Below are 16,786 nucleotides of genomic sequence, written 5' to 3'. Positions count from 1 at the left end.
CTGGGACAGGAACCTAAGCATCCGCAAGTCCTGGTCTAGACCATATTCCACTGTTCACCTAATGATTCTAAATCCTCAAGCTTTGCTCTGATTTTGGCACAGCTTCTCCCTGACCTGATCCCAAAGGAGACGAAGAGATCCAAAGAGAGCCCCGAGAGCTCATTCTCCTGAGGAAGCTAGTACAAGAGGAAGAAGACAAACCAGCCTATGTTTGTCATTGGGCTGTACATGACAGGGAGCTGTACTAGCAAATGTCCGCAGTGAGTGAGGGCCCAGCCGGGGCTGAGGAAGAGGAAGAGACCTGTGCATTTGGGGCAGTGAAAATGCTGGAGAATTTCAGAGAGTTAAAACAACAACAAAAAACCAAGAAGAAGAAAAACTAAAATTTTAACTATGTATGTCTGTAGACTAAGTAGGCTCCTCTTTAACACTTGTTCAACAAATCTGAATTGTTTTTAAATTTCTTTGGAGGCAGGACCGTATTTTCTTCAGCGTGACACCATTCTGAAACTGTACCGCATAGGTGTCCAAGTTTGTGAGGGTCACACTCGATTTACTCTCTCCCACCCCTCACAGCCTGTAAACTGTGTGAGGACAGAGAATGTGCCTGGCTTAATAACTGTTGCAACCCTACTACCTAGCTAGCACTGTCCCTGCACATAAAATGTCTAATAAATATTTGTTAAATTAATAACTAAATCAGTTACAATTAAATCAATCAAAATTTTTTACTGAATATCTACAATCTGTCCAGCGTTGTCCTAAACACTGCAGGGAAATCAGAAGCAGCACATGAGGTCCTTCCTTCCAGAACTGCATAATTTAATTTACAAGACAAAACTAACACACAAAACAGCAAGCAAAATAAGTGCAAAACACGAGGTGCTGGTTACAGGTGCAATTGGAGTTTAGAAAGAAGGAGAGTATGCAATGTGGGCAGAAGATTCTGGAGAGGGTTTGGAACTGGGCTGAGTTTTGAACGATGACTCAACTTTGGAAGGAAGTCATTGCAGGTTGAAAGAAATAGCAAAGGAAAAAGCATGGATATAAAACTCAGAAAGAGGGGAGAAGCAGGAAGAGTGAGAAAACGGGCTGGATGAAATGAAAACAGTGAGTGAAGAATAAGGTTGAGAAGCTGTGGGGGGGGGGGGGGGGTGGCCCTCACAGGGTGGAGCCAGAGAGACACACTGAAGAAGAGGATGCTATACAGGTGGAAGCAGGGAGCTATCTATCCAGGAAAGGTCCTTTTCTTTCCATATTCAGAGCAGCTCCTGCACAACTGGCCCCAGCCTGGTTCTGACTTTCCCAGAAATAAAAACAGTCACCATTCCAGCTCCAGAAAAATTTTAAGTCAGTCATCACCATGAACATCCCCACTAATGGAGCAAACCACACACGAGAGGAAGAGGAGTGTGTGAAAAGCAGAGGGAGCCTCAATTTTCCCTGGAAGTTTCCATCCATCGTCTGAAAGCTGCTCCATCACTTCCTCTTTACCATGACTTCAGTTAGACGCCAATTAACATGGATTTGCCCTACATTCTTGGTCAGCTTTCCAAAAAGAAAAAAGTTAAAAAGCTCCAAAGTTCTGGGCAGAGCACAATGATTTTCAGAAGACCAGGGATGAGGAGGAAGCCAAGACACCAGTGAGCTGTGGCCTGATCAGGGTTTGGGGAAGGTTAATGCAGACAAATTTAAAACAAATAAGAAACCAGATCTAGGTCTTCCCCTTTCCTCTCCTTCAGCTTTGAACGGGCACGGTCTCGCCCTTACCCTGTTGGTCAAATACTGTTGCATGTACATGTGTTTAATCTCGTCCCTCTTCATAACCTCCAGCTCCACTTCGGTTGGATCTGCTCTCTCAAATTCCAAAAGCTTCGGAACCTCGAGACCGAATGATGATGCCTTTGATGATCTAGACAATGAATCTCGTGTCGTCAGATCCCCGTCCTTTCCAGAAGAGATTCTGAGGAATCCTCCAGCTGAGCCTGAAGACCCTGCACATTCCACTTCGGGGTCCTTTCCAGCCCGACTTTTCATCTGCTGTCTCTTAAAAACTAGGAGAGTTTCCTCATCATACTGAAATCTCTTTTCGGGAACTTCTTCCGGGTGTATCTGAGGGATTTGGGGGATGGGGACGTGCTTAGATATATGAAGAGTCGACTGAATGTTCTTCACTTCTTGGACCAGGCACTGTATTTCCTCGATGACAGCCACTTTAAGGTCTCGAAGAGAGAGGATGCACTTGTTCATGTGCATTTTCTTTGAATGGGCCTGATAAAAAGAACAGGAAGGAAAAAAAATGACAACGCATTCACAAAGGACAGTTTGAAACAGGACTTGCTTTTGTCCCTTGACCAGTATGCCTCATAAAAATTCAAGGTAAAAATTCATCTGATCATTTCTGTTCACTACTAAGTTACTCTTTCCTCTAGCTTTTAGTTTTTTTCCCCTCCAGCCTCTCCAAAAAGGGAGATAATCTGGATGTGACGTCTCGTGTCCTTCAGCTGGATCATTGGGCTGAGTCCCCCTGTCCTCCTCCCACTGCTCAGTGCAAGTCCCTCTTGAAGCCTTCTATTCAGCCAGATCCCAGGGAGGGAAGATCATTCTTTGGTCGGAAACACACAAGTAACTGCCCTTCCCTGATGGAAACTCAAATCCCGCTGGCTTATACTCACTTAGGGTTGCCCACCTGGGGCCAAACTACAGTTTAGCCTGTCTTCATTCTATATTTTGGTCACATTATTACTGTTACTCCTTGAGCAGGCAAGGTCATGACCCTGAATTTCAGGGTCATGTCACACCAAGAGATTCCAAGACACTTCCTCAGTTCCTTCTCCATTTATCTAAGCCACGCTGTGCCCCCTGCCTCCAGCCACAGGTGCCACACAGGCCCATTGCTCCTCATTACAGCTCTCTCCCCACTCTGTTTCCTATTGACCTTACCAGAGCCTATGGGCACATGCAAGCCTACTCCTGTGTGCAGTTAGGAAACTAGGTAGTCCAAAGGCTATTAAGAGTTACTTTGCATAAATATATAGGTTAAAAAAGATCAAAAGGCACTTCTCCAAGCAGTTTTACAAAACTTACCTGTATATTTACTATCTATAAAACAAAATTCTGGAACAAAATAGAGGAGATGTTTTACATAATTAGGAGCAAACCTTTAATGTGTTAGAAATTTAAACTCAAAATCCAGCACTCAAGTGAGTGGGGACCATTTCTGAAGCACCAGATGGACTGAGAATTAAGCTTAAAAGAACAAATCCAAACCAGTCTGATGTCGGTGAGGCCTACCTCTTTGAGGAGCCCTCTTTACACACCAACCTTTTCTTTCTATTTTTCCAAATATCACACTCACCAAAACATTGGCCTGGGGGAGGGAGGATGTATAATACACTATTTCTAAAATGCTTTATACTTCAATGACTTTTAATTTAACTGTGACAATAATGACCATTTATTGACTTTGACCATTACACTAACCCTATGAGGTAGACCAGCCATGTCTTATTGTTGTTAATTGGTATTAACATCCTTTTTACAGACAATATAACTAAAGCTGAGGGAGACTTATGTGGCTGGAAAAGTTCACATGGCTATTAAGCAGCAGAGATGAGAACAGAACTCTGATCTTTTGACTTGCAGAATAGTGTGTTCTATACTATTTTACGCTGCCATTTAAATAAAATAGATTTCATTGTAATGCAGTTTAGTTCAAGACATCACACCTGTCCATCATCTCTAGCTAGACTTTAAAATTTCAGGTTGGATGACTGGCAAATTGTGGTCAAAAGAACATTTCTCTATGATGATGGATGGAACATGATAGATGAAACAAGAATTACCCTAGACAAACAGATAGAAAAACAATCCAAATTGGTCACTAATAAAATGTTCAAAATGCCTGTTTGACCAGAAAGGTACAGTTATAAGCTATGAAAATTTAATTGTAAATATGAATTGTCATACCAGGAATCTCATACTGCATGCACGTACAACATCTTTGGTGAAACAGAAAAAGACTCTCCTTCCTCAAGACATTTTACTTCCATTCATCAGAAAATTATAAACTATTCAAATATATCATATCTGTGATAAGACTGGCACTCTCTCCAATGTGATGCCCTGAAATGTGCAAACTGCACAGCCATCTTTGGGGGCCAGGTGCCAAATTCTCCTCAAAATGGGGGCTCAGATGCTTCTGAGCCTCTAAGTGTGAAAAGTCACTTGTCAGTTCAAATTAAAGAATTACTATGGCAGGGAGAGGAAACTTAAGTGAGAAAATGGGGATGAGAAATCAGGACTATTGGAAGCAGTTTGGAAGAACGCAGAGAGAATCAAAGAGGAATATATTAATTGGCTAGTATTGAGTCACCTACAAAAGTTTGGAAGTCCTGCAGAGAAAGGCTAAATATTGGCCTCTTTTCCTAGGTCTTTAGTCATCCATGGCAGCCAAAACCTACATCCAATAAGGATGTGTTTGAATTTCAGCGGTTTGGAGTCTATAAAATATAATGCTTTCACCCGTGAAACTGGTATTGAGCCAAGTAATTAATCTGAAGGCTGGTTCTGCCATATTAAGTAAATAATCATGGACAAATCTCTTGTCCTCACTGGGCCTCAGCTTCCTCATTTGTCAAAAGGGGGCATTATTGTAGATAATCATGAAGGTCTTTTCCAGTTGCAAATTTCTATGACCATATATCCTTATGGACCAGATAGCAAAATGGGTGGTTTTAGCAGAATTCAGTTAGACACTGAGGTGTCTCTCATTGTCACGAAAGCTGTGGGTAAGTACCAGAGAGTCTAGGTGTCCCAGTTCCTCTTCCTTCTTGGCAGCATTTATTCGCATGTGCTCAGGTATCTTATAGTCTGAGGCTGTCTTCAGATTGAAGTCTCCCATACACAACTGGGCCTCTTTGATGGCTTGAACATCTTTGGGATCTTCATAGTCATCATCAGGTTTACTCTTGTACCTATCAGAAAAATAGACAACCCAGTCACAAATATAACAAATAAAACAATAAACTCTAATTCCTCTACTTTACTGCAGGTAGAGAATCAAATTCAATCAGGGAGCAAAAGTATAATCCTGAGTCTGTGACGCTACTTTTGTCTCCAGAGCTCAAATATCTTTTTTTCTTTTAAATTAAGGACTATTTTTAAAGCCTGCCAAGCAAAATAATAAACAAGTAAAAACCAGTCACGAGATGGTGCTGAAACAATCTGAATCATTCTTAGGCTTTGGTTCACTTCTAAGTAATTTACATCAACATTTATTCCCTCAATAGAAATTAAGCCTTGAAGTTGGGGTGGGTTTTTTTTTTTTAATCACTAAAACTTTAATTGAAAAAATAGATAAATAAAAACAACTGAACTTTTTAAAAATAAAATGTGATTGTCATAACATTTTCAAAAAAGACATCTAGTTCAAAATGATAGCATGAGAATATGTATTTATCTCCCCACCTTTCCCCAAATTCCACAGAAATGATAGTATAGAGGTATTAAAGGGAATAAATCATGAGGAAAGCTGAGAATGGGATAGAAAGCCACGAGCAAACCAGAGATAGTGACACATTTCTAGGAGACAGAAAGAAGATGAAATCATATGAACCGATAAACCAGACCAATGAAAAATGTAGCCCAGATCACCCCCAGGAGAAGGCTATAAAAAAGATTGGATATGGTCTTCTTGGTAGAGTTCCTAAGAGGTTCCAAGCACAGAAGGAGCGCAGGTATGGAGCAGGGAATGAAATGATATACAGTGACAAAATTAATTAAAAATTGAAAACGAATGCCTGAACCAGGTGGGCCCTCCTAATTTTCCCATCTCCACACATACAAACCAGTAGCAACCTTTACATCTAGACGAAACCTGAAGAACTAATCTCTACAGAAACTGCCCTCTCTGCTTGGGAAGTACTAAGCCATCTAGGGTATGGGTGGGCACACCATGGTAGGGATCTTCATTGGGAGACCCCACCCTACCTAGTTCTTTAAAGTGAAGTCTGCCAATCAACATGAATATGTGCACAGAGCCTGCAGTGAGAAAACAAACATATACAATAGAAGAGGAAGCAGATGCCATCTAATGTATTCATTGACAATCATTCATTTGTGTATAACAGAACTAAAAGGGAGGGTTAATATGTAAAAAAATAAAAAAGGAAAGGAAGGAAAGACAGAAAGATGGAAAGCAAGCAAGCAGCTAGTTCTGCTCTGGCCATGTGAGAGAAACAAGGTCCATAATTATCTCATGCTATAAATAACTAGAAAACCAAATGAAAATACATGAAAAAACTATGTTGAGACATTGAATAACAGGCAGCACAGCACTGTAATCCCGGAGAGAAGCGAGACAAAATAAGCAGTCCTTACTATCTCCTGGTGTCTGCCTGGAGGAAAACCCTACTCCAGACTGTGGAGCAGGGTTGGGATCCAAAATATTAGCCCAGTGATCTCACTGATTGAGTCAAGAGAGATCAGAGAGGTGTTTAGAATTTTGTGGAAAAGAATATCAGAGCTACACAAAGAAACAGCTCTAGAAATCTGCATAGGGCTGTCGAGTTTGGGGCTGAGTATTCATCTGTACAGGTGTAACGTGGAACACCACGAAGTCAGACAAAGAACAGCACCTGGGGAAAGCACAGTTACCAGGAAGCTGTAAGACAAGTAATTCTCACAGCTTACACATTGCTAGGAATCACTCACGATCCCATCAGCTAGAGAGACCTTGTTAAATGCAGGGGCCATTCAGTAGAGACCCTACAAGAGTTATGCCTTCGAAGTGGGAAAAACAGATGTAGACAATATTGTCAATCACCTTGTCCTCATTGACATTTCTTGAACACTACATTCAAGAATGCAAGAATGCACACTTTTTTTCATGCACACATTGAAATTTCACTAAGATAGACTGTATGCAGACCTATACAATTCCCAATAAATTTAAAAGAATTTAAATCACACAGACTAGCTTCTATGACCACAACAAATTAATTTAGAATCAAACAGAAAGATTTTTTTAAACCCCAAAATATTTGGAAACTAAGAAGCACACTTCAAAACAAACCACAAGTAAAGGAAGAAGTCACAAGTGATATTAGAAAATATTTTGAACTGAATAACAAAAATATATCAAAACTTGTAAAATGCAGCTCAGGGCCTAGAGGGAAATTTATACTTATATTAGAAGAGGAGAAAAGTGTAAAATCAGAGCTTACACCTTAAACTTGAACCTTAAGAAGCAAGAAAAAAGAGTTAAAGTCCAAATTATCTAGAATGAAGGAAATTATATAGAACAGAAATCAATGACATAAAAAGCAGATAAGTAATATTTTAAAAAATCTGTGACCAAAAGCTAGTTGCTTGAAAAGATCAATAAAATTGATAAACCTCTTTTCTAGAATGATCAAGATAAAGAGAGAAAACACAAATTAACAAGGTAAAGAATAAAACAGGGGACAACACAACAGATAGTACAGAAACTAACATAATAAGAGAATAGTATGAACTATTTTATGCCAATAAATTTGATAACCTGCATGAAATGCACAAATTCCTTGAAAGACACAAATTACCAAAACTGCCACAAGAAGAAACAGAAAATCTGAACAGCACTATAACAAAAAATTGACTTTGTATTTATAACCTTCCTTCAAAGAATACTCCAGATCCAGATGGCTTCACTGATAAATTCTATCAAATATTTAAGGAAGAAACAATACCAAACCTACCTAATTTATTTCAAAATAGAAGTGGAAGGAAAACTTCTCAACTCATTTATGAAACCGTTATTACCCTGATGACAACCCAGAAAAGATATTACATAAAAATAAAACTAGAGACCAATATTCTTCATTAACACAGGTATACAAATCCTTAACAAAATACTAGCAAATCAAATCCAGCATGATATTTTTTGAAAATATCAAGTATATTATATTTTTCCAGTTTTATTGAGATATAACTGACATATAATGTTGTCTTAGTTTAAGGTGTACCACATAATGATTTGATATACGTATATATTACAAAATGTTTACCACGATAAGTTTAGCTAACATCCTCACCATACATAATTACAAGCTTTTTCCCTTGTAATGAGAGCTTTTAAGATCTACTCTCTTAGCAATATACAAAACAGTATTGATAATTTAATCATCATGCTCTGTATTACATCCCCAGAATTTATCTATCTTATAACTGGAAGTTTGTACCTTTTGACTACCTTTAGTCATTTTCCCCATTCCCTGTTCCCCACCTCTAGCAACCAGCAAACTGTTTCAGTGAGTTCAGATTTTTTAGATTCCATATATGTGAGATCATACAGTATTGCTCTTTCTCTGTATGACTTATTTCACTTAGTATAATACCCTTACGGTCCATCTGTATTGTTGCAAATAGCAGCATTTCCTTCCTTTTTCGTCTGAACAATATTCCATTCTGTATATGTATCACAACTTCTTTATCTATTCATCCATTGATGGAGACCTAGGTTGTTTCGATGTCTTGGCTATTGTAAATAATACCGCAATGAACATGAGGGTGCACGTATCTCTTTGAGATACTGATTTCAATTCCTTTGGATAAATACCCAGAAGTGGAGTAGCTGGATCATATGGTAGATCTATTTTTAATTTTTTTAGGAACCTCTATACTGTTTTCCATAGTAGCTGCACCAATTTACATTCCCACCAACAGCGGACAAGTGCTCTGTGAAAGACCGTGTTAAGAGAATGAAAAGCTACAGTTGAGGAGAAAATATATGCAAACCACATGTCCAACACAGGGCTAATATCTAGAATATATAAAGAACTCTCAAAACTCAACAGTAAAAAGGCATCTTATTTGAACATGAGTAAAGACATGAAGTGACATTTCGCCAAAGATAAATAGGTGACAAACAAATGAAAAGATGTGCTTGTTAAATGAAAGTGCCTTGTACCAGATTTTTTTTAAAAAGTTAACTTTAGATGATTAGAGACCTAAAGATGAAAGCCAAAACTATAACATGTTAGAAGAACCTATGGGATAATACCTGTTTGATGTTGGGATAGAAAAGAATTTCTTAATCTTTAAAAATCACAGATATTAGTAAAATGGAATTCATGGACCTGAAACTAAGAATCATAGAAGTCCCACCAAGGTACCACCAGCCTGAAAGATCCAGCTGATCTGTCTTCAGTATCTCCGTCTTGTTTTTATTTCTTTCACTCTTTATTTAAACAATAATATCAATAAATATAAAGATTTTTAAAGATATTTTGAGACATTTTAAAACAATAGAGTTTAGGTAAAAAACTTACAGTTCCTCCCATTCTTTTTTTCGCTGCTGAATCTTAATTTGGGCCCTTTCAGCTTTTACTATAAGTTTCCTTGTTTTCTCAATTTGATTTTCCACCATAATTTCACTCAGAGTTTTAGGTCGAAATTTCTTCCCTTTTTCTATAATTGATTCTTCCGGCAGACTAATACTCCCACCTGTACAGAGAGCCAACATTTTTTAAAATCTTTTTGAGATAACGAAATAAAACTCTCAAATATTGTTTTTAAGCTGCCCCATTTTTAAAAATCCAGAGAATATAATGAATCTGTAAATCAAAGTATTTATTGAGCAACTACCATGAATTCAACCCCTTAATCAGTATTTTAGAATACCAAAATAAAGAGATTTAAGGCACAATTTTGCTCTTAAGGACCATATTAAAAAGTTGGCAAGATGAGACATATATTAACAAATTGGAGAAGGAGATAAATAATAGTGGATCACTGAGAGATATTGGAAAGACAGGAAGGAGTGTTTGTGATCTGATGGTGGGGGAAGGGCTCAAGAAGAGAATCCGATTTGACATGTGTAATCTGAGGTGACATACACCAATTGCAGTGGTCTGTGGCCAAATTAAAAACTAGTCAGAAACATACAATCAAATCTATGATTTTAAAATTATGGGCTTTATTAAGCAATAAGTATCTACTGGGGGAATTACCCTATGTTCAAGCTACACTTGAACATAGATATTCTTTTGAAGAGATATAGTTTAGATATACATGAAAAAAGTTAAATAATAATATGGGTGGTCATGCAGTTATAACTCACCATTGCATATTTCATATTTCAAATATATGTTAGCATGGAAAAGGAAGAGTTTAATGTGTCCTGGGAGGTCATGGAAAGGCTTTATAATAAAAGCATAATTCCATTTGGATCCCCAAAAACTGTAATTCAGAGAGAAGAGTGAATTGGTCACTTCAGCAGGAGCCTGGGTTTGAAAGTATCAGGCATAATTAGGGAGCAGCAAGCAGGACAGGAGGCTACACAATGCAAGTCAAACAGTATGAGAACACACTATTGGAAACAGAAGAGGGATGTATTCTGGAAGGATTAAATACCAGGAAGATAGCTTCAGAACCTATCCTAGAAGCAGAAAGGAGCCATTAAAGGTTTCTCAGCAAAGAGGATGAACCAGCATTAATGTCAGTACTGTATCATGGGCACTAGCCCAGATCTGGCTGGGCTCAGTGCCCTTTACTTATTCTTAAGTGGGCTCACCAAGCCATCCCAGAATTCTTGTCTTCCTCCCACCTATCTGCAGGCCCTCTGTGGGCAGCTACAAAGGCAGATGGCAGGGATTAGAGCTATTATTTTCACATCTGTGTTTTCAGTTCATCATTTTATTTAAAGCATATGCTCTTGTAAAATAGTTTGAAATGTCATGTTCCAGTCCCAACATTCTGGGGAGGGGCCCAGGAATCTGGGAAGAAATAGTCTAGAAACTAGCATCTAGGGAAATCCTAGATTTAAGAACAGTTGTATGTGAGAAGTAAGAACACAGCAGCATGGGGTACACTTAGCCACTCTGGGTCATGTGACCAGGGTGGGTTTTCTCTAGCAGCCAGCAGCAGAGAGGAAAGTTAGGATGGAGCAATGGCTGGAGAAATGTGGCCTCTTGTTTTCGGCCATACCACACACCGCTCTCTCTAATTATTCATTCCAAAGGAATAAAGGAAGGGAGACAAGAGACTGAGCTCAAGGCACCAAAAAGGGCTCAAAGGTTCTGCCCACAGAAAGATAATCCAGTTTTGAAATCTTAACAAAGGATTTAAAAGCCTCCTTGTCATTTAGGCTACCTGTGTCTCTCTGGCTGTCCTTTCTCCCAGCTCCCTCTTTTTCAAACCTCTCAAATTTGCTTGTTCTTCTCTCTGACTGACTTGCCCGTTTGGACCTGGAGTACTTAGAGGGCTTCACAAGCCTGTAGGAGGAGACCTTGTGATCACTTTGTATGGCATGAACCACAACCATGTCACTCTCTAATGAATCACGGAACCTGAAAAAATAAAACAAGTACTTGCAATAGTCACCATTTTAATCATTTAATTACACCATTTAAATCAGTTTGCATGATTATTAATAAAATAAGACTATAATACACTATGCTTATAAATAACATCATTATATTGTACTGGATACAAAATTTTACTATGCATTACCAACAAGGATGTGATGGAAGTTGGATAGGACTGGGTCAAAGAGCAAGCAGATTTTTCTTTCTAATGAAAATACTAAACAATTCATTATTAATCAGTATAGTACTATTGTTTTACTAATATGTAGAAAAATGAAAACTTTTCAGGCACGCTGCAGTTTAATGATAAACGGATCGTGTCAAACTCTGAGGAAATGTTGTCCACCTCCCTATCTATTATCTTTTATATACGTAATAGGTAATAGATAGGGAGGTAGATACAAAGTATATGAAATATATATATTACCCTATTTGCCTCTGTAAAAAACATTAAGCTCAGTAATTCATACTGCTGTCTGGTTCACCTTTCTCTTGTAGACCACAGAGATTTATCTTTTGAAAGCTCCTCATTCATTAGATCGCTGCTATTTTTTGGCACTGGTTCATAATTGTTCCCCCTTCTTTTAATTTTAGAATTTATTTATGTGTATAGCAATTATTCCTAGCTTGTTTGCCTTTCGTACTATTTTTCTAACTCAATCCTTTTAACTCTATTTCTCCTTTTAAAATGGCTAGTCCTAATTTTTCCTTTTCTCTCATAGCATAATATATTTCTCATCTCTATAAGACTTACTCCCTTTATCTGTTTGTCCACTGGAGTTTCACTCTTTAAATTTTAGACTTTCCATGAAACCCAGATAACAGGAAGGAAAATATGGATGGTTTTGATCACATCAAAATTTAAAACTTCTGCATAGTTAAAAAACTATGAATAACACTTAAGACAAATGGCAGAGTAGGAGAAAGCATTTGCAATATGTATAATAAAGTGAAAATACTTATAATACAGAAATAGAGACTAAAAATAAACAGAAATGAAAGAAATGAATGAAGAAGTAAACAGATAATTCTAAGAAGAAATATAAATAAACTATACACATACGAAATGCTCAACTTAACCAATGATCAAAAGAATGCAAATTATCCAACCAAGAGTTATCATCTTTGGCCTATTAAATTGGTGAAGATGAAAACACTGCTAATACCCAGTGCTATTCGTAGTCAACTTTATCCTCTTCCCCATTCCAGTCAGACACTTATGATTTCCTTCCACATGTTTATTGAAGACATGAAGCTATAGTGGGCACAGGGGTCTGGACCAGAAGAGGAAAGCAGGGAGTTAAGGAAACAAGTATTTGAGGGCAAGGGGAATAGTGAGGAAAGAGATGGGCAAATTGGGTCCTAGAGCCGCGGGCACTTTTTCTCCACTTCTGACAGCATTCGGGGAGACACAAGGCCTCAAAGATGATGGCTGCAAGTATATCTGATCCTGGGAACAGGGGCTCCTGGCCTTGTCAAAGATTGCCTTCTCCAGCAGAGCACAGAAACCATAGAACCAAAGAACTGAAAGAAACAGACAGGCTAGGACAATGAGCCTCAGAAGCAGAGACTGACTTTCCTGTCCGCCTGGTGGAATAGGAATCCAGAGTCAAATTTAAGTTAATGTAAATAAAATAAAGAACAGCAATATTGCTTATATACCTGAGTTTGTGAGTTAAGATTCATACTTGCCATATATATATACACACGTATATATAAATACATATATACACATTTACAGATATATTGTGAATATTTATTAAAGACAAACATAGGATACTATGTTGATGGTTCTTCCTGAAAAGAACTTCTTACCCACTTTCATTTCTTGTTGGGTAGCAATCATAGATAAAATTCAGGGATTCAAATATTCAAATAGTATCCAGGAATTCAAATATTCAGGGATACAATACCAGATAACAAGTGCCATAATTCACAGGCCAGAGGACCAGAGAGGAGATGCTGCACAGAGAGTGCTCTGGAGATCTGCAGAGGGCTCCCCTCCAGCCTTCAGGTGAGCAGCGATCAGCAGGGGCGCGTGATGAGTTTACCTGAGGCTGGAGAAAGGGCCACCAGAAGGGAACAGGTGGAATAATCCTCAGACCCCACACTGGTTGCAATAGCTCTGTTCCTACAATCCTCATAATACCTGGAACACAGGGTAGAATGCTCAGAAGGTTTTGTCCTAGCAGTGGGCAACAATTAGCTCTAGACTAAAGGCTGCCTGATCTCACCTAACAAAGATTAAAAGCAAGCCTCAAAAACTCAAACTATTTCCAAATAACTTAACTGAATCCCAGAACAAAGCTCAAGAATATTTAAAAGTATATAAAAAATACCCAGCATCCACAATGTAAAATTCACGATGCCTGGCATCCAATCAAAATTTTTTAGGCAGGCAAAGAAGAAGAAAAATGTGACACAAAATAAAGAGAAAAAAAAATCAATTAATAAAAACAGATCCAGAAATGACACAGATGATATAACTAGCAGACAAGAACATTAAAGCAGTTATTATAACATATTTTAACTGTTTAAGAAGGTAGAGGAAAGCACGAGCACATTAAGAGAAGCAAAATCCTCACCCATCATACTAGGAAGTCAATAAATGATGATTAATAATAAATTCATACAAATATATTATTTAGATATATAGTTGTAACCACTGGAAGAAATATTAAAAGTGGATTCTCTTTAAGGTTTATCATGTTTATCGATTGAAAAACTCAATATCTATTTTTAAAATGTCTGTTATGTCTAAGTTGATCTATAGATTCAATGTAATTCCAATCAAAACCTTAGGTTTTTTTGTGAAAATTAGCAAGTTGATTCTATTCAAAGAACCCAAGCAATATTGAAGATGAAAAACAAAACTAGAAGATTTACAATATCAGATGTCAATAATAATTAAGATAGTGTGATACTAGCACCAAAATAGATAGGCCTGTGGAATAGAATAAAGAGTTCAGGAATAGACTCATTCCTATATGATATATGATATATGACAAAACATCCCCACGATCCAGTGAGGAAAGGATGGTCTTTTCAACAAAATTGGTCAACTGGTTATCCATATTGAAACAAACGACACTTCATCTCTATCTTACACTCCCCACAAAATTATTCAAGATAGGTAACAGCAAAACAATTGAACTTCTCAAAGAAAACAGAGAAGAACAAAAGACTTGAACACACACCTAACAGAAGAGAATACACAAATAACCCATAAGAATAAGGAAAGGGGCTGAAAATCATCACTCATCTGGGAAATGCTGATTTAATTCCCACTGAGATACCACGGAATGGCTAAAATGTAAAGAATTGACAATACAAAGTGATGACAAGAGTGAGTGTTATGGGTTGAGTTATGTCCCCCAAAAAAGACATGTTGAGGTCCTAACCCTCAGTATCTCAGAATGTGACCTTATCTGGAAATAGGGTTTGACAGAGGTAATCAAGTTAAAATGAGATCATTTGGGTGGGTCCTAATCCAACATGACCAGTGTCCTTACAAAAAGAGGGAATTTGAATGTACACAGAGGGAAGATTATATGAAGAGACACAGAGAGCACCATGTGAAGGCAAAAGATTGGGAGTGATGCATCTACAAGCCAAGGAACATCAAAGCTGGCCTGCCAATCCCCAGAAGCTCAGACAGAGGCATGGAACAGATTCTCCCTCCCAGTTCTCAGAAGAAACCAACTCAGCCAACACTTTGGTTTTGGATTTCCAGCCTCTAGAATCGTCAGACAATAAATGTCTGTTATTTTAAGCCAACAAGTCTATGGTACTTTGTTATGGAAGCCCAAGGAAGTTAATACAATGGGGATCAATCAGAATTCTCATACAGTGATGATCAGAGTATAGGTTGGTTGAACCCTATTTGGAAAACTGTTTGGCAGTGTCTAATAAAGCTAAACATGCATATAGCCTATGACCCTCCACTCCTGGTTACATAGCAAACAAAAATAAATGCTTATGTTCACCAAAAACATGCATGAGAATGTCCATAGCAGCATTATTCGTAGTAGCCAAAAAATAGAAACAATTCAAATATCCATCAACAGTTAAATGAATAAACAAATTGTGATAAACCATTTAATAGAATATTACAAAACAAGGAAAAAGAATGAACTACTGCTACTTGCAACAACATGGGTAAACTTAGGCATGATACTAAGTTTAAAAAGTCAGGCACAAAGAGTTTAGTCATCAACATTGCATGTATATGCAGTTCACAGACAAAATTAATCTATAGTGACAAACATCCGTCTTTGGAAAGTAGATATTTACTGAGAGGCGGCCAGGGGGAACTTTCTGGAGTGCCATAAATGTTCTTAATCTGGGTGGTGGATATATGTGTTTATATATCTATAAAAATTTATTAAGATGTCCAGTTAAGATTTATGCATTTTATTGCATGTAAATTAAATCTCAAAAAGGCAAAAAAAAGCAATTTCCTCTGGGAAGTCATTCTAGTACATGAAAGGGATCAGACAGGAAGTCTTTCATTCTAAGTCCTCTGATTCTATTTTATTTTTATTTTATTCTACTTTATTTTTGATTTTGTAATATGTACATGCTTTGTCAAAAACAGAACGTAAGTATGTATTACATAATTTGGTGTGTGAAAAATCTAATTGTTAAACAAATTGCCAGATTTAAACTAGGAAAGAGTGAGTAGAAAGCCCAGGAAGATATGGTAGCAACGACACGGGAATTCCTTGAGATTTCAAGAGTTGGTGGGTACTTAAGGAGACTGCTTATCTGACCACTTTGATTAAGCCACTGTAAATGACTTTACTCAAATATATGCTCTCAAACATCTTAACTTGCAGGAAATATGGATCCTACCTATTCTGTAGCTTCATTAGGCCAATTCGATGTTTCTCTTTTTCCCAACCTAATTCCTTTTCCACTTGCTGAATTTTGTAAACTGTTTTTCTGTCAATCTCAGCACGAATTTTGGAATCTACATCAAAATCCTGCGGGTAAGTAGATTTGTTCATCAAATGGGCACTTTCATCAACGTACTTTATCAATCCTATTTCATACCCAGATACAGATTTTTAAGATTTGTCTTCAATTTCATGCTGCATCATAGCTCTCCCAAACATCATAAACTCTCTCCGTTTTAGAACGAAGTAGCATACTTTTGATCTCACTTCCACAAAATATGGAGAAAAGTTCTCAGAAATAATTAACAATCATGCAGATAAAGTTACATATTAAAAGATTTTTTCCCACAATAAAAATAATGAATGCTAACAGCATATTTGCAGTGTGTACAAAGTAAAAAAAAAGAAAAAATAGTCCCTTCACCCCAAAGCAACTACTATTACATAACCAGCCGGGCCCAGGGTAGAAGTTCATGGCGGTTGATCACTAGCTGAACATGCCCTCCCAGTTGACTCCACCCAGGAAAGATAGTCAAGTCT

At 37.6% G+C, this 16,786-nt stretch overlaps 1 protein-coding gene across 9 annotated transcripts in view; it reads right to left on the bottom strand.

Annotated features, from left to right (window-relative positions):
* The window catches only part of CFAP44 (cilia and flagella associated protein 44), a 105,218-nt gene that overhangs the window by 24,884 nt on the left and 63,548 nt on the right, over nt 1–16,786 (bottom strand). For 6 of the 9 annotated variants that reach the window (XM_023623762.2, XM_070243817.1, XM_023623763.2 and 3 more), the window contains 5 exons: nt 16,203–16,333; nt 11,134–11,330; nt 9,312–9,486; nt 4,799–4,976; nt 1,771–2,271 (listed from right to left, as the gene is read on the bottom strand). In XM_023623762.2, coding sequence (XP_023479530.1) covers nt 1,771–2,271; nt 4,799–4,976; nt 9,312–9,486; nt 11,134–11,330; nt 16,203–16,333 — 1,182 coding nt within the window. Of the gene's footprint in view, nt 1–1,770; nt 2,272–4,798; nt 4,977–9,311; nt 9,487–11,133; nt 11,331–16,202; nt 16,334–16,786 lie in introns of those variants that run through there. The other 3 variants (XR_011429286.1, XR_011429285.1, XR_011429284.1) reach the window with 2 other exon arrangements.

Source organism: Equus caballus, chromosome 19, assembly GCF_041296265.1.
Source record: "Equus caballus isolate H_3958 breed thoroughbred chromosome 19, TB-T2T, whole genome shotgun sequence".
Lineage (NCBI taxonomy): Eukaryota > Metazoa > Chordata > Mammalia > Perissodactyla > Equidae > Equus > Equus caballus.
The sequence above is the reverse complement of the archived record's forward strand: the minus strand, read 5'-3'. Positions and strand labels throughout refer to the sequence as shown.